This window comes from Pleurodeles waltl, chromosome 6 (assembly GCF_031143425.1).
Source record: "Pleurodeles waltl isolate 20211129_DDA chromosome 6, aPleWal1.hap1.20221129, whole genome shotgun sequence".
In the NCBI taxonomy this organism is placed as follows: domain Eukaryota; kingdom Metazoa; phylum Chordata; class Amphibia; order Caudata; family Salamandridae; genus Pleurodeles; species Pleurodeles waltl.
Window position 1 is genome coordinate 711876590 of NC_090445.1, and position 22520 is coordinate 711899109.

The 22520-nt window shown below is 43.2% G+C and overlaps 1 protein-coding gene across 4 annotated transcripts in view; it reads right to left on the reverse strand.

Annotated features, from left to right (window-relative positions):
- PLEKHA1 (pleckstrin homology domain containing A1) overlaps positions 1-22520 on the reverse strand; it is a 411298-nt gene that overhangs the window by 310845 nt on the left and 77933 nt on the right. For all 4 annotated transcript variants that reach the window (XM_069239179.1, XM_069239183.1, XM_069239181.1 and 1 more), the window contains exons 2-3: positions 16120-16280; positions 1871-1927 (exon numbers count right to left, since the gene is read on the reverse strand). In XM_069239179.1, the coding sequence (XP_069095280.1) occupies positions 1871-1927; positions 16120-16260 (198 nt within the window). In that variant the 5' untranslated portion in view covers positions 16261-16280. The remainder of the gene's footprint in view (positions 1-1870; positions 1928-16119; positions 16281-22520) is intronic.

The following is a 22520-nucleotide window of genomic DNA, read 5'->3' on the forward strand; positions in this document are numbered from 1 at the left end:
TTCCGGTCAGTCAGTCAGCACAAGCACTCGGGGTACACGGGTAAAGAGGGGGGACACTCGCACACACTCACAGGATGAGAACGGTGAGGAGGGCAGTCAGGGACTGGTGGCGCTGCGTGAGCAGGGGAGCGACCTACCCGAGGGTCAGTGGTCGCTACCTCTGCCTCGCAGCGGCCGCCATTTAAGGGTAGCCGGGGAGGAGGGGTCAGCTGGGAGGCGGGAGGCGGGCGGGCGGGGGAATCTGGAGGCGGGAAAAAGAAAAAAGCAGCGAAAAAGGCGGCAAAAGAACGGCGGCAAAAAACGGCGAGAGGCCAGGTAAAACTCTAAAGGGAGCTGAGAATGAGGGAGAACGGCAGGAGGGGGCACACGGCACTCAGGGGGACACGCACGGGATACACGGGAAGAAAGGAGGATTCCGGTCAGTCAGTCAGCACAAGCACTCGGGGTACACGGGTAAAGAGGGGGGACACTCGCACACACTCACAGGATGAGAACGGTGAGGAGGGCAGTCAGGGACTGGTGGCGCTGCGTGAGCAGGGGAGCGACCTACCCGAGGGTCAGTGGTCGCTACCTCTGCCTCGCAGCGGCCGCCATTTAAGGGTAGCCGGGGAGGAGGGGTCAGCTGGGAGGCGGGAGGCGGGCGGGCGGGCGGGGGAATCTGGAGGCGGGAAAAAGAAAAAAGCAGCGAAAAAGGCGGCAAAAGAACGGCGGCAAAAAACGGCGAGAGGCCAGGTAAAACTCTAAAGGGAGGGGCTGAGAATGAGGGAGAACGGCAGGAGGGGGCACACGGCACTCAGGGGGACACGCACGGGATACACGGGAAGAAAGGAGGATTCCGGTCAGTCAGTCAGCACAAGCACTCGGGGTACACGGGTAAAGAGGGGGGACACTCGCACACACTCACAGGATGAGAACGGTGAGGAGGGCGGTAAGAGAATCAAGTGTTAAAGCATTAAAAATGAGATCGCCCATGCAGGTCTTAAGATACATGAATAATTAGGTGGTTGCAGGCTCAATGAAAAAGAGCTAAAAATGATGATCAATATAAAATACAATATATGGTGAGATACTCCCCAAAGTTGCAAGATGTTTTACCTGCATGTGACAGTGTTCCTGGCTGAGGAAGTCCTACTATACATATATAAGTTATTTATAAGTTCCATTATTGGGCAGAGTGGAACTATCAGAGAGTGCAAATGTGCCCTAACGGCCAGGGTGGCCGACCTTAGAAACTGGTAACCAGGTTTTAGTCCCAGGCCCCTGCTCAACAACTATGATTTTAGGCAAATCCCTTACGACCTGATTTAGAGTTTGGCGAACTAGTTACTCGGTCACAAACATGACAGTTATTCTGTCTGCTTGATTAAAAAAGCATTACATCCTTGGCACTTGTAATAAGCAACCACGTTTGTTATGGTGTATCCTTTCACTGAACTCTAGATCAGGCTCTTAATCTCCACATGCCCAAAACAAAGTGTATTTTAGTCTAGAGCTCATGTGAAGCCCTTTAATCCCCTTGTGCCATGTTTGCTCTACATTAAACTGCAAAAACATAAATAAGGGTGAAAATAAAAATAACCTGAAGCCTACTTCTGAGGTATAGGCCAGATATCTGGGTTTAATGCCATCTTTCATCATCTCAGAGTCTTTTTCAGTTCATACATTTAAATTCGGGTGGGGTTGAATTTGCAACTTAGCATTCCTAAATTTATAAAATGAGCATCATTCTTTTGAGAAATAATGCAATCCAAATTTTGGTAGTGCGAAAAAAATGGGCATCATTATCATGAATCATCACTAATCAACTGGATTTTTTATTATATAAAGCTGCTTTACTCTAATGACCTCTAGAACATCGACGACTGCTTACCTTGGAAATGTAAATGAGTTTAAGGGAGCCCACTGGAGGTGATCCTTCAGGAAGGTTCTAAACATAGCAAATGGGTACAGAAGAAAAGAAATATTATTACAACCACAAAGCCTCATTAACACTCAAATCTGCATGACATTTGAATGACAAGCACTGGTGGACTCATTGCAGAATACCGGGACATATTTGCATCTCTCATAAGGTCTGTCCACTAGTCACATCTTAATTCCTAGGAGTCACATCTAAGCTTTAGCTTACATGTTCAGTTGCACAAACCTCCTATTCAGTACGCAAAATGTCTGTTTGATCCACAATTACATTAAAACATGTTCTATGCATTTTTAGCCACATGTTTATGTTAGAAGGGATTTTTAAAGCCTGTAGTGTATGTAGTGAGTGTGCGGTGACTTTAAAGCAAGCTAACACAATGGGCCTGTCCTCTTCCCGGCTGAACTGTAAAAGACAGGTATAAATGAATTGCAGTGGGCCCCTCACACCCCCTCTTTTCAACAGTCCTTGCTGCTGTGTGATGCTTGACAGCCAGTACAATGTAGTCCAATGCATAAAGGGGTCTCATGATGCGCAATCTGTTTTTGTTTGTCTGTACACCCTAGATAAATTGCACTGGCTTTTCCTGAAAGTACTTGTTGACATTAACCTCGTGTATATACCCTGTGTTTGGAGATGGATGAGTGTAATTTTCTTTGTCGAAGGGATCTTGTATGTGTGACACTGTTTACTTCATTCAGTACTCTCAATATTTTAGTCTGCCATCAGGAGACCTTTCCCTTAGCCGCTCACTTGGTCCGTGATACAGACCAGGCTAGTTCAGCTTGGTACCTCTTGGGTGTTCCATCTGGATTTCTACTCTTCTTGTGACTTTCATGTGGTATGCTATTGGTGCTGTACAGTATGCCGATCTGGTGGATGGCGTTGTGGTAGGTGTGCAGTGTGATATGGTGTGCTATATTATGCTGAAGCAAGGTGTGGTGAGATTTTTGTTTTTATATGATGTGTATATAGTTTTGTAAAGCATGGTATTGTGTGGTCGGGAGGGGTGTGATGTAATGTAATGCAGCACTTCAATGGCGACTTCCTATCTCTTGAAGCCTCCAGACACTTTCCAGTTGGCCTAGTAAGTAGCTACTCTAGTTATAATCCACAGTTGGAAATAATTTATGTGTCCAAATATGGGAAGGGAAAGTTGCAGACAAGCAGACGTAGAGGCAGAGAGAGGAGTGGCCAGGAACAAGTACGAGCCAGGAGAGCTATGGACTGGGTGCAAGCTGGGAGAGTCACTGCTTGAAGTGCCATTTATGAGTGCTATGTATTTGTGTCTTGTACATGCCTTAGAGAACGTAGCCAGAATTAGTAAAGCAAAATGTAGCAACGTGGAGAGGCATGTGAAGGTAGTGTGAGGGATAGATTTGCACATTTGCAAATACAAACCAGAATGACTGGCAGCCGGAGAGTCACTAGAGTCATGATTTTGGAAGTAGCCAGGTCTCCAGTGCTCTTCTGAATTCTAGATGAGCTAATAAGGTTGGTTGGAGTCCTAACTCCAAATGCAGATGGTTTTCTGTATAGCTTTAAGCTAACTCAGAATGTCAGCTTATAGAATGTTCTGTTGACCTTAAGACGCACTTCTGAAGCGTGTCAACGAATAAACTTAAGCAGCATCATCTGGACTACAGAGCACTTATTGTAACAAATCTGGCGACGATTTACAAGGTCAGACGAACAGGAAGGAAGAAGAGCAGGATTAGACAGTGCAATTACCACTTCTGCCAAAACTGCTTTGTTTTATCTGCCTCATCTATCCTTGCAAACGCGTGTCTGTGACCTCCGAGAACCTTCAAAGAAAAAAGGCCTCAGTCTTCAGTGACAAGCCTTCTCTGGTTGACAGCATGCTATTATTCCTCAACATGTGAGCTTCAATTAATAGTAATAAACAAGCATTTACAATGCATTGGGTCTCGCGTTTGCTCAAGTTAGAGCTCTTAAATGGACTTTTCTTGCCACACAAAAAGAAAATAAAAAACAGTTGACATAAGCGAGCCGATTCAAAGCGCCACCACTACCAAGAGCATGAGCACCAAGGAGAGACACAAAAAGAAAAAGAAGTTCGCTTGCGGTCAAAGTTATTGCCAAAAGTGCAATTATCCATGTAACAGGGTCAATGGCCAAGGCGGTAACAAAACCGCCCCAAGGAGGGACAAATGTAAAGCATTTACCAACGAAAACAAAGGATTTTTGAAAGGCAAGCCCATGAACGAGGGACAGTAATGGGTGTGCGGTGGGTGTGGTTAAAAGCCCAAAATGTTGATTCTTTATTTCTCGCTTGTAATCAAACATGTGAGGGAGAAAAACTGGCAATGTTTTGTCCAAGAACATAAGTACTTTTTCAGGGCACAACTACTAAGGAAAAATCTTAGACACTCAAAATGGAGTTCAATTGTAATTCCTTCTTCATATTCCTTTGGATACAAACTCTAAGTCACATACCGGCATTCACCCAAAATTTCAGCCAAGAGATTCCTCCATAGAAATAGCCATTGTCATTTCTGATTTATTTGAATAATCCTTGGTTCTAATTATAAAATGACCATCTCTCCAGTATGTGTGAGATATATATATATATATATATAGAATGTACGGGTTACTGTGTGCTTATGTGACATTTTATTGCTTTATGTGTGACACTGAGTGCCACATTAGCATGAAAAGAGTCAAAACAGTTATGTCTGTTATAAGATGCATTCCATAAATTAGCCAATTGTTGGAACTGACGTAAACAGTTACAGTGCTTCATAGGTGTTTTTGCAATGCCACTAACCTAATTCCTTTTTCTAACATGATCGCCTTGGTAACATCTGCTTACTGTAATGTAAAGTTGCAGCTGCAACACAAGATAAGACAATAAGGAGTTGCTTTCCCACGTAACTGCCAGAAATAGCACCTGCCCCATCATGGGTGCTCTTCAGTTAGGACTGGCTTTTTAGCAATGGTTAAACTTTTAATGTTGGCAGATAAAGTTTATGGTCTAGGAGCAATGGTTCAGGAGACCTCATGTACTACAGTTGCAACTACTTACAGCCTTTAAATAATAACCAGTCGTGGTGTGCCAAGTTGTACTGTCATGTTTTTATAATTTTCGATAATTAACACTCGTTTTTGTTGCTAATAAATTTATCATGAAATTACATTTTAGGTGGTACCAAAGGGTTGGGGAGGATTAGTTCAGTGGGGGAAACCACAGATGATGGGCCCTAGAGAACTGTGACTTAGAGTAAGGCTCTGAGATGATGACTGGGCTGTTACAACATGGCAAATGCTAAGGTGCAATTTTTAACTAGGGTGATGGTGGAAAATGTATGTAAATCGGTAGCAGACAACTGTGAGTGACAATGTCCCCACAACCCCTGCTCACTGGGGTACAGCCGTTGTCAGTCCTAGTCCAATTCAAGCTGGTAGCTCACATCGCAACTCTACCAGTCTCCCAAATGTATTCTCACTATCTACCGCTCTTGTTGCATCCTCTGTTTATATCTCTCTCTGTCATTGTTTTCTGTCTTTCTCCTTCCCATTATTCATATCTCTCCTTCCCTGTCACTCTCTTTAGTCTCTTTCCTGCGTATCTGTCGCCCTCCCCATCCTCTCTTTTTAGCTCCACCTGCCCTCCCACGTAGCAGTCAGTGAATCCTACCCAGCGTTAGAGCATTAAGCTCCTAGATTTTGTCATTTGTTCCCATTTTAACTGCTTCTTTGTCCTTCCTCTTCTTATCCCTTTTTGTATAGTTGTATTTCCCTACATTCTCCCCATCCACCTCTCTTGCTTCTTTCTCCAGCCCCTCTCGATCTCTACCTCTCTCCCTATCCTCCCTTCTCATTAGCTCTCCTGCTTTGCCCTCCTGTATAAGTTTCTCTCCTTCTCCTTTCTTAATGTTTTTTCTCCCTCTTCTCCATTTCTATCGTCTAATGTCTTTCCATCTCTTTCCCCTCGTTTCTCCTTCCTTCTGTTGTTTTAATCTTTGTCTCACCCATACCCTCACCTCCTACGTTGACTGTATGTTTGTGATCTGGAGCATGAATGTGCAGGAAACCTGCAGCGTAGTGAGGTGCAACATGAGAAAAGCGCTGTTTCTCTTGGTCGCTTTTCAGCGTTAACTGCTTGTTGCACACTGAGTGCACCCGAGGCTGATGAGTGGCTTCATGGTAACAATGCACGTCGCAGGAACGAAAGTGAACAGGCACTGGTAAATTCTGAACCTGGAACTTAAGCTTGCCTGTCGCAGCTTACAACCCGCTTTAAGGTGAGGGAAAGCCGGGAGCAGGGTTCTGTGTGACGTGTGCTGCATCACCCGTAAGCTCTGCAGGTCTCCCTTCACCGAGTCATGAGGGAGCCCTTAAGTCACTTTCACAAGGTTTAAAGTGACACGGTTACACCCGCAGAGGAGTTCTACTTTACGAACCTCTCCTTACTTTGGTCGGAATCTGGGTCCCTCCATGCACCAGCACGATTGCGAGGGTTACATACATCATGCCTCGTGAGGGCCACAGACCCTGCTGTAGGGCTGACCACCCTTCAATGTGTATATATCATGTCACTAGCGATTATCCAATCAGGAGCTCAACCTTCGTGGTGGATAAAGCTCAGACTAATTAAGATTGTAGACATAAGATGTGATTTATTGGCTGCAGGGATCCTCAGCCCTGTCCGTTGCTGTCAGTGGAGTGAGCGCCATCCCAGCTACTTTACCAGCAGGGAAATACAAAGTAAACCGCCCGTACTTTCTAAACGAGATTTCTCTCTCAGCTTTTCTTTACCTCTCACGTGTTACGTGTTGATTTATATGATCACAGCGCCACCTACTGAACTTTAACATATTTTCTGTACTGCTAGCAAATTCACAGCTAATTTTTCTACAGAAACAATTCCACTGTGGCAAATAAAATTAATATCACACACTCTACTACCACAGTGAGAAAAGTCCCTTATTTTCAATAAGTTACATGACATAAAATTGTCACAGAGTTTACCAAGTTCACCAACATACACTACGCCATGGCATCTTCACAAGGAATAATTTTACACTTTGACACACCCTGGATTCGCAACTACTTGGAAGCAATGGAAGGACTACAAGTCTTCCCAGGTCGTAAAAAGGCTTTACTGCTCAGTGCCTTTGGCAAAGAGAGACAGGCAGCACGTGTTCACGTTTTTGCCATAAATGTTGGATTCACAAGGAATAGTGACAGAAGATGTCTTCAGAGAATCGAAAACAAGACTGGAAATTAGATTTGCCAAAACTACAATTATTGCTATGACAAGGCACAAATCTTACACTTCGCAGCAAAAAGTGTGGGGGTTGGGGGTGAGAAGTGTGTGTGGATATTTTGTTAAATAAGTATGTGAAACTGCAACCAAATGTCAATTCGTACCAAAGGCAGAGGAGTTGATCAGAGACCAACTTACAGTACAGCGTATCAGTAGAAAGGTACAAGAACAGCTATGGGCAGCCACCAAACCAACTCTCAAAGAGGCACTCACAATAGCTAAGACTGTTGCGGAATCACAAGTTTGTATAAAACAAATTGAATGTTTAAGTGCTATGAAAATAAACAATGTGGCAGTGGCAGATGAGGCTAAACATGAAAAGAATTCTGAAATAAATGAGGTTGGCAAAAAGCAACTCCCATAGGGGAACTCGGCTGAAAACAAAGGATGGAAATCACAACAAACCAACAAGAAAATACCTGCAACATAATTGCATCAGGTGTGGCAGTATACATCACAATCCAGAATCAAAGGAATGCCCAGCATTTAGCAAATACTATATAAAGTGTGGAAAAAAGGTGCCATTTTGGCTGCATATGCTGCAACAGAAGGAGCAGAATTGCAGCTGTAGATTCTGAATCGGATGATCACACAATGAGTCCTAGATGTAGATAGCCCACAAGAAAGCACTTGTCAAATGATCAGGTAAAGTAACATTTACTTAGAAACTGAAATAAGTTGACTTGATGGTTGACTCTGCCTCCCTTCATACCAAAATTCCTAAAAAAAAATGTCTGTAAATATTTGGTCAGACACTGAACTCATTCCTAAAGTTATAAACCCACATGTTTACGAAGGAAGTACATAGATATGATAGTAAGTGGGCAGAAGTAAAATTCAGGGACTGCAGTGTCAAACAAAAGGTATATGTGGCTGAATTGGGGCCAACAATTTTAGGATAGATGCATCAATATGATTTAAGTATAATAATCAACCCAAGGGCGCAGGACCATGTTATGGGGGAAACTGATACATGTTTGAATGAAGTTCTCAATGACTCTCAGTCTGTATTTTAAAGTTAACTGGGACCAGTAAATAAATATATGCATGAAATAATCATAAAGAAATTAACTGTCTTGACAAGACACAGAGTTAAGAGAATACCCATGATCATCAAGAATGAAGTAAAGACAAATCTGAATGGTTAGGGATGATGTTATTGAGCCCACAGAGGCGTATGAATGATCATCTCTCATTCTAATAGCCAAAAAAAGCTGATGGCAGCCTTCGTTTTTGTGTGGACCTGAGGTCTCGTAAGCAAAATGTAGTATTAGATTCTTATTCTTTGCCAAATATCAATGAAGTGGTGTTGCGTCTAACAGTGGGGAACGCATTTTACAAAACTTGCTTTGATAACCGCCTGTCACCACATTCAACTGCACCCCAAACCTAAAGTCTTGACAGCGTTCCTTACACCAGAGATCATTTTTCAATTTAAGAGGTTGCCCTTCAGTTTGGCATCTGTTGCCAGTATTTTCACAAGCATGATGTCTGGAATTTTAAAGGATACTCAAAACATAGTTTGTTTCCAAGATGATATAATAGTATTTGGGAACACTGCTTGCAAACATAACCATATTTTAAGAGAGGCAGTATCCAAATTGGCGGGACCTAGCATGACTCTGCACAAAGAGGGATGTAATTTCCTTGAGACAGAAATTGAATTTCTAGGATATAACACTGTGGGTGCTGAAGTGAAGGCAAAAAAAGATTTGGTGAATGTAATAGTAAATGCCAGTGCACCAACCGAAAAAGACCAGCGCAGGTTCTTTTTGGGCTTGATATAAGGCTATGCTAAATTTGTTGAGAATTTTGCTGAGAAGACTGAAGACTTGAGAATATTATTGATAAATGGGGCAACATTTCAAACTCATTAAGAAGCTTTCGATGCTATCAAAAATGCCAGTGCTAATGCTGGTGTACGCACTGCTTTGGATATTAACAAGAAGTCTATAATCACTATAGATGCCAGCGCTTTTGGTATTATTGCATTCATGTCACAAAAACATGGGAACAAAGAGTGAACTGTTATCTTTGCATCTCAAGCATTAGTCCCTTCTGAAAGAAAGTATTCCACCATCAAAAAAGAAGCATTGGCAGCTGCATGGGGTATGGAATATTTTAATTTTTTTTGCATGGGGAAAAAAAAAATACTTTCAGAAAAGACTATAAACCATTTCTGAAGATCGTATCTTCAGGCTGTTCTGAAAAAAAACTCTGCCAGATTAGCTTTGGAGTATGTTCCAGGTTTGCATAATTGTGTTTCGGATTGCCTGTCAAGATTACCAAACGAGTGTGAAAAGGTGAATGAACCTGAGTCAGAAAAAGTAGTCATAGCTTGTGTAAATGATGGCAGGGAGGGAATTTATGGTGCTGTTTCAATGAAGGATTGGGCTTCAGCTATGAAGACTGAGGAAGTAGTGGAAAGTCTGAAGAAACTAATTAGGGAAGGTTCTAGAAAGGAGGGTTGTTTGCCTACAAGTATAAGACCTTACAGCAAGATCTTAGATGAACTGATGATATACAATGAGCATTTGATCACGAGAGGTGACAAGTTTGCACCTCTTTTTGACTTAATAAGCAAACGTATAACAATGGCTCACCAAGGACACTTGGGTGAAACTATGACCAAGAAGAGGCTCAAAGAAATATTTTGGGGGCTAGGACTAGAAGTAACCAGTGCCTACTAGTGTGCGACGAGGATGATAAGCAACTGAGAGTGGCAGTGTACAAAAGCAACCAACCCCAGTATATTGGTGATTGAGATTCACCTGGGGTTTAAATATGTTTGGGTTTAATTCGTCCTTTTTTATTCCTTCCTGATACTTGTGATCTCAGGAGATGTTGATTCTAAACAGTGAAAGATCTTTTTCATGACTAGTATCACCATCTATACTGCTATAAAAGTGTTAAAAGAGGTTTTCACTTGGGAAGGAGTGCCACAATACATTGTCACAGGCAAAGGAACACAGTTTCAGATTAGATGTGCGAGTTCCTGGATAAAAGTGGAATCAAGCATATAAGAAGATCACTCTATAATTCACAATCTAATGGCCAGGTATACAGGGCCAACACAATTAGTCAAGGGAACTCTGGGATGGCTATCAAGAGTGGTTTGAGAGATATGGTATGGGCATTTTGAACAACTGCTAAGACCGAACTGGAGTTTCACCTTTCTACAAAATGAGAGGTAGGAAAGGTTGCAATGCCAAGTAAAAACTTGGTGCCATGTTAGCTAGGTGAATAGACAACAGGTGCAAAGAAATCTATTGAATCTGTAGAATTCATATTCATATTCATGAATGTGTGAGTGTGTGTGAATGAGTGTGTGTGTTGTGTTGTTTGCGTGGTTAAATACATGTGAGTGAATACATGTGAGTGAATGCGTGTAAGAATGGTGAAGTGAGTGTTTGTCTGCATGTCAGTGTGATTGTGTGTAAAAATGTGTGCGAGCATGTCTGGAAGTATGCGTGCATGAATATGTGTATGCCAGTGTGATTGATTAGGTGTATGCGTGGTGCGTGTCTGCGGGTGTGTGTTTATATGGGAGGTGGGAAGGGGAGTGTGAGGATCAGAGGGGGTGGGGTGAGTTTGGATGGAGGAGGTGTGGGGGCATCTGGTGAGTGTTGGTGGGGGCGGAGGAGCTTCCTACCGGTGACAGCAAAGGAATTCCCTGTCACCAGTAGGGCATACCGCCTTGGTTTTTGTGGCGTTAGCCATGGTGGTATACAGGCTCATAATGCCGCAGGCAGTACTATGCTGGCCGCCGGGCTGGAGATTGACATCTCCGGCCCGGAGGCTGATAACGCCATGGCGGTATGAGTGGAGAAGTGGCAGGTTGGCTGCAGCCAACCCACCATTCTCATAACGTGGCGGCATGTACCGCCAGCCTGTTGGCGCTACTACCGCCACATTTCCACTCACCACAGGGGTCATAATGACCCCCTTTGTGTCATAAATATTCATTATTGGAGTAGGTTTTTATCAGTTTCCAATATTTCTTTGTAATTATACTTCACCATAATCCTATTTTCACGTCCTTGCAGGTAACCTCTATATGTAACGTTCTGTGTATCTTATTCTTTCTGTAACGTACTTGTGGAAAATCTTTATGTTTCTTCTGTTGAGTCAGGGAGATGCGTTGTCATTTTAAGCTGCCTCGGAATGTCAGCTTATAAAATCTTGTGTTATGATCTCTGCTTCTGGAGTTGGTTGAAACCCAGCTGACCCCTGGGATGCACTTCTGAAGACTGTCTCCAAATAAAGTAAAGAAACATCATCTGGACTACATAGCACCTATTATAACAATATTGTGTCTTCACTTTGATGTAAGTGATTATTTGGAGTTTGGATAAGTTAAGTTTAAGGTAGTCCTCTGTCATCGACTGTTCGACTACCTAGGGCATTCTCAGAGTTTGGAGGTCCTGAGATGATGTTGTATGGTGTGGAGATGTTTTTCTGGTACAGCATAATGTTCTGTGGTGGTGTAAAGAGTACTACATGATTAATGAACCACAGAGGTCAAAGAATCTGGCACCAAAATGTGTTATCTTTAACAAATATTAAACATGTAAATCTAATTTCGCTTTCTCTAAGTGTTCTCCCAATTGACGTTCCTGTATAGGCTGTAATACACTAGAACATCATTCATCATTAAAAGCAAGCATGGAGTGTTGTTAGCAGAAAGGAGAAAATAGCTGCCCACACAACATTGCAATCTATTTACCTGCGCCCATGCTGTAGGTATGACTTAGACACAAGAAGAGTACGAGACACCACTAGAGACTGGCATGTTGGCTCCATCAGTGACTATAAAGCACCATTTAGTACTTCTGAAAAATGGCCTTATCATCCCCCTCCAGGAGATTAGGAGCGTGAATGGTAAGACTCCCCATATTTGATTCAAGATACTATCCAACGAGAAACAAGTAAAATTGATAGCTTCTGGCTTTCCCATAAACTAATTCTAAAATGGGAATCTTTAACTGGATTCTCGAAAGGGAGGTGAGGGACACAGGTCCCCCCAGTATAGAGTGAAGAGCAGCATACTGAACTCCAACACAACTGTCGAGCAATACTGGAGTCTTACTGCACAGTATCAAGGCAGTCTTGCCATGTGTTGTTGCTTGCGAGAGATACTGTTTATTACAAGGTTCCTGGAGCCTGTCCAGTGCTTACCATTCGTTGGCTTCATTGTCACCCTTATTTGCTGGCTTTTAATTGTCCAGCACATGCTAGTTTCACTTCCTCTTCTTATGTGTGGGGTAGACCCAAGTACTGATTGCTTAGTTTTGATTAGTGTCCTTCTACTGCTTGCATTGACATTGAGGTACTATTTTTTTTTGTTTTTCTTCCAATCGTTTTGCTACTACTCTCTCACCTTTCAGTTGTCTATGTTGCTTCTTCCCTCCCAATTTCCCTTGTCCATGTTGCTTATTCCCTACGTTGTCGGTGTTACTTTAATAACCTCCAGCCCCCATGGTCTGCGTTGCTTTAATAACCTTCCACGCCACATTGCCTGTGTTGCTTATTACCTCCCTCTCACCTCCCAATCGCCACTGTCCGTTTCTTTAATACCCTTGCAAACCACCATAGGGCACTATCCCTGCCTACACTTCTCCAAGCCAGCACCTTTCATCCAATACTTTTACCAGGACAAACATTTTCACAAGACCTTTTCCTGTCTGGACTAATGTTTCACACTTTTTTCTGCTTCATCATCTTTTTACCAGTACCTCTCCTGGTCACTTCCTCTGTCCCATACCACTTTCCCGATGCTGCTTCCCACTACCTGTACCTCCCCTAGCCTCATCTCCATTTGGCTGCAACCAGACAGCACCTCTCCCTGCCCATACCTTTCATAGTCAAAACTGTCTGTCTGCAGCTGTCACTGCTCACACCTCTCCCTGGCTGCATCTGTCACTGCCCATACCTCTCTCAACCACATTTATCACTGCCCATGGATACCCTTGCCTCCATCTCCGTATCTACATACCTCTGCCTTCCCTTCTCTCGCCAAGCCCACACCTCGCCTGTATCGTACTTCCCACTAACTACGCATCACTCTGCTCAAACCTTTTCTTTCCCCTATCTGTAGACAGATATTTATTTAGGCTACTGCAAATCTAACAGGTCTGGCATAAAATTAAAAATGCAAGCTACAACTATTGGCTTTGTAAATGTTTGTTTGATCAGACAGGGCCAGAAGTGGGGTCTCGTGCAAATGCACAAGAAGTTCAGTATTTTCAATGGTGGTGAGAAGTGAAAAACAGTACGGGCCTTATTTTGCCAGCATTTATGCAACTTAGTGGGCTGGCGGAGGGCAATGGAGGCCCTGGGATCAAACAAAGCCCAAAGAGACAACAATTATTTCAGTTTATGTACAGCCCGTGCCAGCAGGGATTCTGGAAAGAAGTTAATGCCAGCCTAAAGCTCATGAAAGGGTGGTGAACAGAAATTCTTCATAAGTAAATTTCATGGGCTGACAAAGTGTTGGAGGAAAACGGAAACAAAATCTAAATTTGATGCCAGAATGGGACAAGCAGAAGCATTTACCACAAAGTCACAAACCAAGTACAAAGAGATGGGAGGGGAGCAAAGAAAACAAGACAGCTTAAAGAGACACATTCAAGCAAGGCACATGTTTAGCAGCTGGTCCGGAAGCAGTGAAAGGGCAAAATCTTAGGATATTCTCAGAAACTGATGTCAAAAGGTTTCTATGTAGAACTATATCACTTAGAGGAACAATGGTGATAACTCGGCTAGAATCAGAAGGGTACAGCACTTGCCGCTCTAAGGAAAAACTGTTTTAGAATGTGCAAATTCTGCTGTTGTCAGAGAAAAGCCAGCAGATTGAAGCAATAAGGAACCAACTGAGCCAGTAAACAGAACTGCCAAGGTCAGGTGGGTGAAAATCGGTATCCTACAAGATAAGCTGACTGTTATCAAACAATATAAAGTTCATTTTTCAGAGCACTGAAGGCAATCTGCTGCAGAAGGGGTTTATCAAATTTGCTAATTAACTTGTATCAACAGCTAGATTTTTCAGAAGCCTAGTGATTTTAGTGAACCGATGCCCTAGGTTAGCATGCCACTCTGAAAAGTGTTCCAGCTCCAGACTCCAGAGCAGTTTACATCTGTCACTTCACGTGCAGATCTTTACCTTGGCAACTGTCCGATATCTAACGGTATAGTCAATGGTGTGATGTGTACAAACAATTGCTCTTATTACATGAAAAACATAGACCCCTCCAAACCCCCCCCTCTGCCCCCCCCCCCCCAATGAAAGCTAGGTGGGTCGCAATAGTTTGTTATTCGAAAGACTGGCCTGTGATTTTAACACATTTGGGAAGCAATGTTTTACAGTAAAATTCTTGTTGAGTCCTTTCTTGTAAAGAGCAAGCACGTTGTGGCATTACACTCAAAGAAGCAGTATTCTCACCTAACACAGACAGCATGTGAAAAGGATAGCCAGTACAAAGAAAACTATGTTTAGCACTTGATTGTAAACAGCCCTTAACCAAAATGAGCCATCCTGCTCGGATACTCCTGTATCCTCCTCTCACAACCTCCATCATCACAGTGCCATAGGCAACCTCAAACCATTACACCAGAAGCCTAATTTAAGAGCAAGAGGTATTTACTTCAAAAACCTCGAGTGCCTAGAAAGCTAGCTCTGTAATGCAAAGAACCTCCCAATAACAGAGCTTTGTCTACAAACAGAGGTCCTCTGGCTGTCAGAAGGTCCAGCAATCAGAGTGCCAGAACAGGGTCTAGTTACACCACTAAGCTGCTGCATTGTCCCTCACCACTATAATGCTATTTTGGGTTGCACCAGAGCCAAAGAACTACCTAGGGGGTTCTCTGTGAAAGAATATAGCAACCACTTTCAGCTGGCTTGCTATTGAACGGGAAGCTTCCCCGACCAAACATTTACCAGCTGTCACAAAAGGACTGCAGAGGTCATGGGCTCTTCAACCTCAACAGGCTTGTTTCTGTTGCTAGATTACCTCAGGGTCATCAACCATCTAAGGGCAATCTGCTACCAAGAGAGCTCCCTCCAACACAAGGCCACACGTTAGTTGGTGCTATGTTGGACTCTCCACAGATCTCTCAACCGCAACAAGGCTTCTGTTGTTGCTAGAGGACTACCTCAAGTTCTTCTTCTCACCAGGTGCTGTTCAACACCTGGAGGGACACCCATCAACATTCACAAAGGTTACTCCAATGCCACTGAAGGAATGCATACCACAAGACAATCACCAATACACATTCTACAGCTGTTTACTGTAATGAGTGACCAGTTTGATTAATTTAGATCGAGTTACATGTAGCTCAAATGAAATTACATGAACAGGCAATTAGTGAGAATATGAACAGCGAGAACAGAGAGGTTTGAAAACAAAACTAAGCAGATAGGTTTATTATTATTAGATTAATGCATACTGTGAGAGGTTTAAGGTTATGGTGAAAGTGAAGGTCAGGTCAGATTAAATCTTGAGGTCGGGGTGGAATTTAGGTTTAGCATGAAAGTTAGTCTTGGGTTAAATGTTAGGGTTACGGTTACAGTGTGGCTTACAAAGAGAAAGTTAGGCTTAAGGCCAGGGAGAAATTAAGTTTAGGGATAAGGCAAAGGGTTAAACGGTGGGTTAGGGTTAGACAGAACTACAATTAGTGACAAGGGGTTTAGGGTAGAAGTAAAGATTATGGTCAATGATAGAAGTGAGAGCAAGTGTGAGGGCAGTGAAAAAGGCAGACTAAAAAGTTTCAGGCCAAATGACTCGACAAAGTTTCTAAGTCAATGGAACTGATATTTTTTAACCACTTCCAAACTAGGATTCTTTAAGCTATGAATGTTTTACTCACTAGTTCCTTCAAATTTAACTCCTAGAATATTCATGTACTGCCTCACCTGTGGGTTGTCCATATACCAGACAAGATTTTCTACCCGTGTGTCCAGGATGAAATATCGCCGCAGAAATTTTCCACTGCTCTCATGCTCCTCGATATCCAGAAATCCACAGATCCGTCCATGACGATCTGTGTAAGGCATTGCAGAGTTCAAACATCACCCTGCAGGAACAAAAAATATAACTTATAGGCTGTGAAAAGATACACGAGTCAGCTTGCGAGAAAAGACATAGGCTGTACCCTAGACAACTACTATTCAAGATTTGCAAGTCTCCTCTATGCAAGTATAAGAACGCCCTAAAAAGTTGGCTCTATCCTACTTCACAGTCATCTAGCAATAAAGAAAAAAGCAATGGCAAAGCGAACAGGTCAGGCCTTAGCAAGCTAGTATGATGGATATTTTTTTTTTTTAACCTTTTTATGGCAAACAAATGGCAGAAAAAGAACAAAATAACAATGCTGAGGAATATACATGAAAAATGCTTGGAATAAAAATGTTACATTTTAAACAGATTAACCATTACATATAATTTTAAGGCATTAAATTAATGCACATCACAGGAAATGAGATTCTTATTTGAACAAAGACACTTCTGGCTTTAAAAACTGTAACCTGAAAACATAGTTTAAACACACAGGGATGAATTAAACAAAATGATAAATAATGGAAAGAAACAATGTTATTGAAAAAGTAAGTTTGTGTATCAATAAATGGTATGAGGAGCGAGATGAATTTTAAGGACCAGTGCAGTACTTGCTCCTGTGGTACACAACTCCTATGGCTGCACATTTTGCAAAGTCTGGCCACAGTCTTAGACTATACACTAGAGTCAAAGGAGCACATTTGGCTCAGCCCTTAACTGTTAGCTAATGAAACAAGCATTGGCATAGCCAATAGTCCATTATCCTGGGCGCTGTGCCCCTAGGGATTGAATAGCTATACCAGTGGCTCCCAACCTTTTGACATCTGTGGACCCCCACATTATACTGGGAATAAAAAACAAGGGGAGGGTGAGAAGGTTTGAAAATATGGTTCCAGCCTGCAGCAGATCACAGGTGTATCAGGGAAAATGTAGTGATTCGCAGATCCATAATTTAGTCAACCCTGCTGCATTATTTACCCCCTTGCCACATAATTCCAGTGGCCCTGATCTTATGCTAGCAATGATTAATTTAAAGAAGCATATTGTATTACACACACGATTTGTCTGGTGAAATATATATTATTTATAAAAATCATTTTAAATACAAAAATCTGAGTGTTTATGTAAAATCTTATGATTTACGTTTTAGAAAAGAAAGCAGATTTTTATAATAGTGCTGCTATAGAGCTCACCTTGGTCATGCCACTGCAGTCCTGCTCATAGTCCTGACCGCTAAACACAGACTTTGGCTTATCCAGGCCAGCACCTCGATGCTGCCTGAAAACTTGTGAACTTTTTGGGTTTCTCCTCTCACTGTCTGCAACAGGTTGATTCCGCCTACTTAACAGCGGGACCTTAGTACCATGGCGTCACCTAGGGTGTCTTGATGCTTGTTGCTGGAGCAAAAACTGAAGGACAAAGCGTCTAAATTATATTGCCCTTTAGGGAATTATTGCGGGCCCCCTTAAAATAGTGTCTGCTGTGTAATGTTCACACGATTGTGTGCTGCCCTGCCCAGGTCAGAAGTAACCACCAGCAGGACTGCCGGAATCACCCCTCCCTCTTCACCCCCCGGCTGCGGCATGGAAAATCCGGTTGTGGAGCTAGTGTCAGTGGTTAGTACAGTAAGATGGATCCATTCTAACCACCTCAGACACACCAGATGTGCACCTCCACCACCTGCCCCTTTCCCACCCAGACATTTAATGCTGGATCAAACCCAGTACAATATGGCATAATCTGGGAAGAGAAGATCGTTCGCACTCTGAAACCATTCCCTGATGAGTAGTAAAATATACATGAAGCTACTTGCTTTGCAAACAGAGCAAAAGCCTACCCAAATTAACGACGTGATCGATGATGAAGGGCCGCTTGCACTATTGTTAATGAGATGGGCTCGTCCATCTCAACAACGTCCAGCAATCAATAACACACCCCTCACTTTCACATGTGCTTTGCATGGTCAGTCTAAGGATTTCTTGCTCTCAAGGCAAGCAGACACCTGGCCACATTTCCCTGAAAATGAGCCCATAATTGATATTTCTGTTGGAAATCTTTTGGCTGCCTAGGCGGGCTGCCTAGTTAGTCTGCAGAAGTATCACCGTGATGTTTTTACAAACAATATTTCCTGTAACTTGTGGAGAAACACACTCACAGTCACTCCCGAAGTGGATGGGATCTTTGGTCCGACAACTCCTCCTACTCCTGAAGCCCAGCAGACATGGCGGCCAACATATACTGCATCGGAAGTATGTGAGGGATTGGATGAATGGGAGCACAAAGTGGCCACAGCACTGACAGCAGCAGTGATAACAGCAGAAGTGCAGTAGGCGACAGCAGAAGGGATGGCATGGCGTCTGCTTAAGCGCAGTTGTTTTTCCCACCTCTTCTAACCAACAAACCATAATCCAGAGGCAAGGCAAAGTAAAAAAAAAAAAATAGTCTGACGAAAGTAACCTTAATGCCCCTTGGAGAGATAAAACATGTAAGAGGGCCAGTTCTCATGGGCGTGAACCAAACCAGAAAAGGAGGGACAAATGTGATGGTTTCACCACACAAAAGTACTGGATTTAGAAAGGCACAGAAATAAACCAATGATAAGCGAAGGGGCGTCCCCTAAGCCCATACAGCAGATATAGCATGTCTCAAAGAGACAGCACACGTGCTGCCTAGGCAAGACCTAAAAAGCTACAACAAATTGCCTATCAGACTATCATCACTCTCTCAGAGGACAGTTCTTCCAAAGAAAGTCTGTGCTAGGCACGCAGTGTAACGTATTGTGAAATATAGCAACCTTGCGGACAATGTCATGAGGAGAGTTTATAGCTTTTGGTCCCAAGGGCATCTGCCCCCAGAACCACCATGCATCTAGCTTATACTGCATTAAGCAAAAATATGAGCACAGGCTCTAGCTTTTATAGATGAACTGAGGCCACAAGTTGGGACCATTCCAAGGATGCTCTCCCACATTGCACTTGTCTGCTCACAACAACCAGTCTAATAAATGTTACAACTACACTGCTCCTGCAGACAAACTTCTTCTCAAGACCGATAAGCAGCATTGGGATAAACATCACTCTAGGAAAGTTGAAGTCAACCAGTAACTGCCTCACCCAGTCCCATGATATCCTGGGTTGACATCTTATCATTCATACGGAGTTGCACAGAACCTGTTAATAGCATGTAGAATTTCAACCCTAACCTGGATGAGAGATCTGCAATTGGGGCTCTGTGAAACCCTGCAGTCTCACCAACAGACACTTCACATTCACAGTATGAGAACCACACAGGGCTCGGTATCGCCTCACCCTAAGAGCAATTCAATGCTCGTAGATGCAAAAATATGAACTATTATCAGAGTAATAAATCACATCAGCCATGAGTAAAGGGCCCAGATATCACAACTGCTAAGTGCAGCTGGACTCGAGAGCTCTGAAGACATGAGGCCATCAGTATTTCCAACCGCACCGACACCCACCGACCACACACACAACCTGGGATTCATCCAGGACTCTTCACTATCTATGACCCAGCAAGTCAACACCATCACTTCCTCCAGCTTCAACACCCTCCGCATGCTTCGGAAGATCTACAAATGGATCCCCACTAAAACCAGAAGAAGAGTCACCCAAGCCCTCGTAAGCAGTCAACTGGACTACGACAATGCCTTCTACGCAGGAACCACGGCCAAACTCCAGAAAAGACTGCAACGCATCCAGAACGCCTCGGCAAGCCTCATACTGGAATCCCCCGCCACTGCCACATCACAGCCCACCTGAGAGACCTACATTGGCTCCCCGTCAACAAGAGAATCACCTTCAAACTCCTCACCCACACTCACAATGCACTGCACAACACCGGACCAGAATACCTCAACAGATGTCTCTCCTCCTACACTCCGACCCGACAGCTTCGCTCCACCGACCTTGCCCTCGCCACCGTCCCATGCATCCGCAGAACAACCACCGGCAGCAGATCGTTCTCGCACTTCGCCGCCAAGACGTGGAACACTCTTCCTACCCACCTGCGTCAGACCAAGAACCTCCTCACCTTCAGGAGACATCACCAGACATGGCTGTTCAAGCAGTAGCAGACACCCCCCCCCCCCTCAGTGCCTTGAGACCCTCACGGGTGAGTAGTGCACTTTACAATTTCTCTGATTGATTGATTGATTGACTGATTGATTGATTACTTAAGCATCATTCTATTGCGGCGTCTCATTTAAGAATTTGTCAATCGAAATCCTCACTTATAAGGAAAAGTTTAAGAAAAAAACATGTACCTACAAAGGACACACTTGATATGTATAGAAAGTATAGTAATACAATGTTCAATAAATCAACTGCAATAGTATAAAAATCACTCAGCACCCACTACCCAATGTGTTACCATCCAATGTAAGACAAAGAATTATTTTTGCTATGAATCAATTTGTTCTATTTTGGAGAGGGGTTGGCGGCTCCTGTAATTTTAAAGTTTTAAAAAACTACTACTAAAAAAAATCAAGCATCGACAAGGCCCAAAGTCTGCCATAATTTGTTTCAGCAATGAAACATCTCAAAGGCGATGAGCAGTGTTCCATGGGCCATCTGTACCAAAGTCTGGCTTTGGGATTTCCACATATTGAATCTGTAGAAATCGCTATCAGGGAATCACAAAATGAGATGTATGAAACGGTGTATTCCTCTAGTAGTGATTTCCACAGAAAATTGCTAAATTGTGATTTCCTATTAGGAATTAGGAAAAGTTATTTTTCTTCAGGTTTGGTTTGCAAATGCAGCCATGCCCTTGCCCCTGTCACCCACATGGCACAGAGGAGACCAGAATGTGCCATTGGGCCAGCACACCTCCTCTGCTTTGTATTCAACCCTACCTGTCTTATCCCAAATCCACTTTACCACCATGTGGTAAATCAAAGCAGATTTTTGCTCAATTTAGGGACTCCTCATCTGGATTGGGACCTGCTAATGCTGGGCCCACATGTTACTACCCCATTCTGGGGGAAATAATCATAAGAGGCGGATTTATGTGCAAGGATACTGGCAGGAATTGTTACTGCCAGTAACATGGTATCCCTGCACATATTTTCACCTAACTCATACCTGGAGCCTATGTTGCAAAGCATTTTCTCTAAGACAGCTCTAAATTTTTCAGTAGGAAAGAGCACTGTACATATTGCTCATCAGCTTACATTAGGTAGTGTGATGATGGTCTTCTCCATAGCCCATGTTAGACTACTGTTATAGCGCTTGGAATGACGGATACAGGTGGCTAACATCAAAAATAGGTAATTGTATTTGACAGCTTTAGCTTTTGATTTGGTAAATCATAGTGCCCCTGTAATAATGATAAAGCATTTCTGGGACCATGCAAGCAATTGCTTCACAAACATGCACTGGCTGACAAACTGTCACTATAATGTGGAGAACCTGTGAAAAACATGGGGTATGCACTGTCTTACCAGGCATTATGGTAGAATTTGCATTGGAGGTGTTGCCAGTCACTCCAATTCCAAGTTGTAGTTGCTGGAAGTGAACTATTGTGGCGTCACCTACTCCACTTCCTCTCATTGGTTAATTCCCGTTGGTGTTTGAGAGCCATCCGAAGCATGCATACAATAGCATGTTGATGTACAGCTTGTTCTTCACCAAACCACAACGCATGACTAGTTGAAGGGCCCGATTTAAATGTTGGTTGACGGAGTAATCTCTGTTGGCCTGGAGGAGGACTTAAAGCCTGCCAGGTTGAAACTATTACACCCACTAAACTTGGAAATGATCGCCCAGCCTCTCTCGTGGTAAGTGGAGAATTTAGCAGTTTTCACTGACCCTTACTACCAGGGTTTTGCTGGCAGTGAGGGGGAAAGAAAACTGATCTCTTACTCCGCCCATTCAAATTAGGTGTTCTCGGGTTTGTAACGCAGTGCTATGCAAATTTTGGGGAGGCAGCAGAACCTGTACGTCAGTATGCCAAAGGTTCGTTCAATGATGGCCCGCGTTGTCTTATGTGATATGTTGTACTGTCTTTCAGATCTGGTTCTTGGAGTCAAGTATGATGTCAGTATCCAAGGACGCAAAGCATATCCTTAACGAGGAGAAGGATAAACCACTAGGTCACATTACACAAACAGTTCTGGCCATTGTGTGCACTTAGTCAGCAATCCTCTTACCAGGTAATAAGCCATTGCCAAATTCAACCAGAGACGGCTGGCTAGGTATTCCACTGTGGTGGAACATGAAGGAGTTATGGGTGCTGGCTA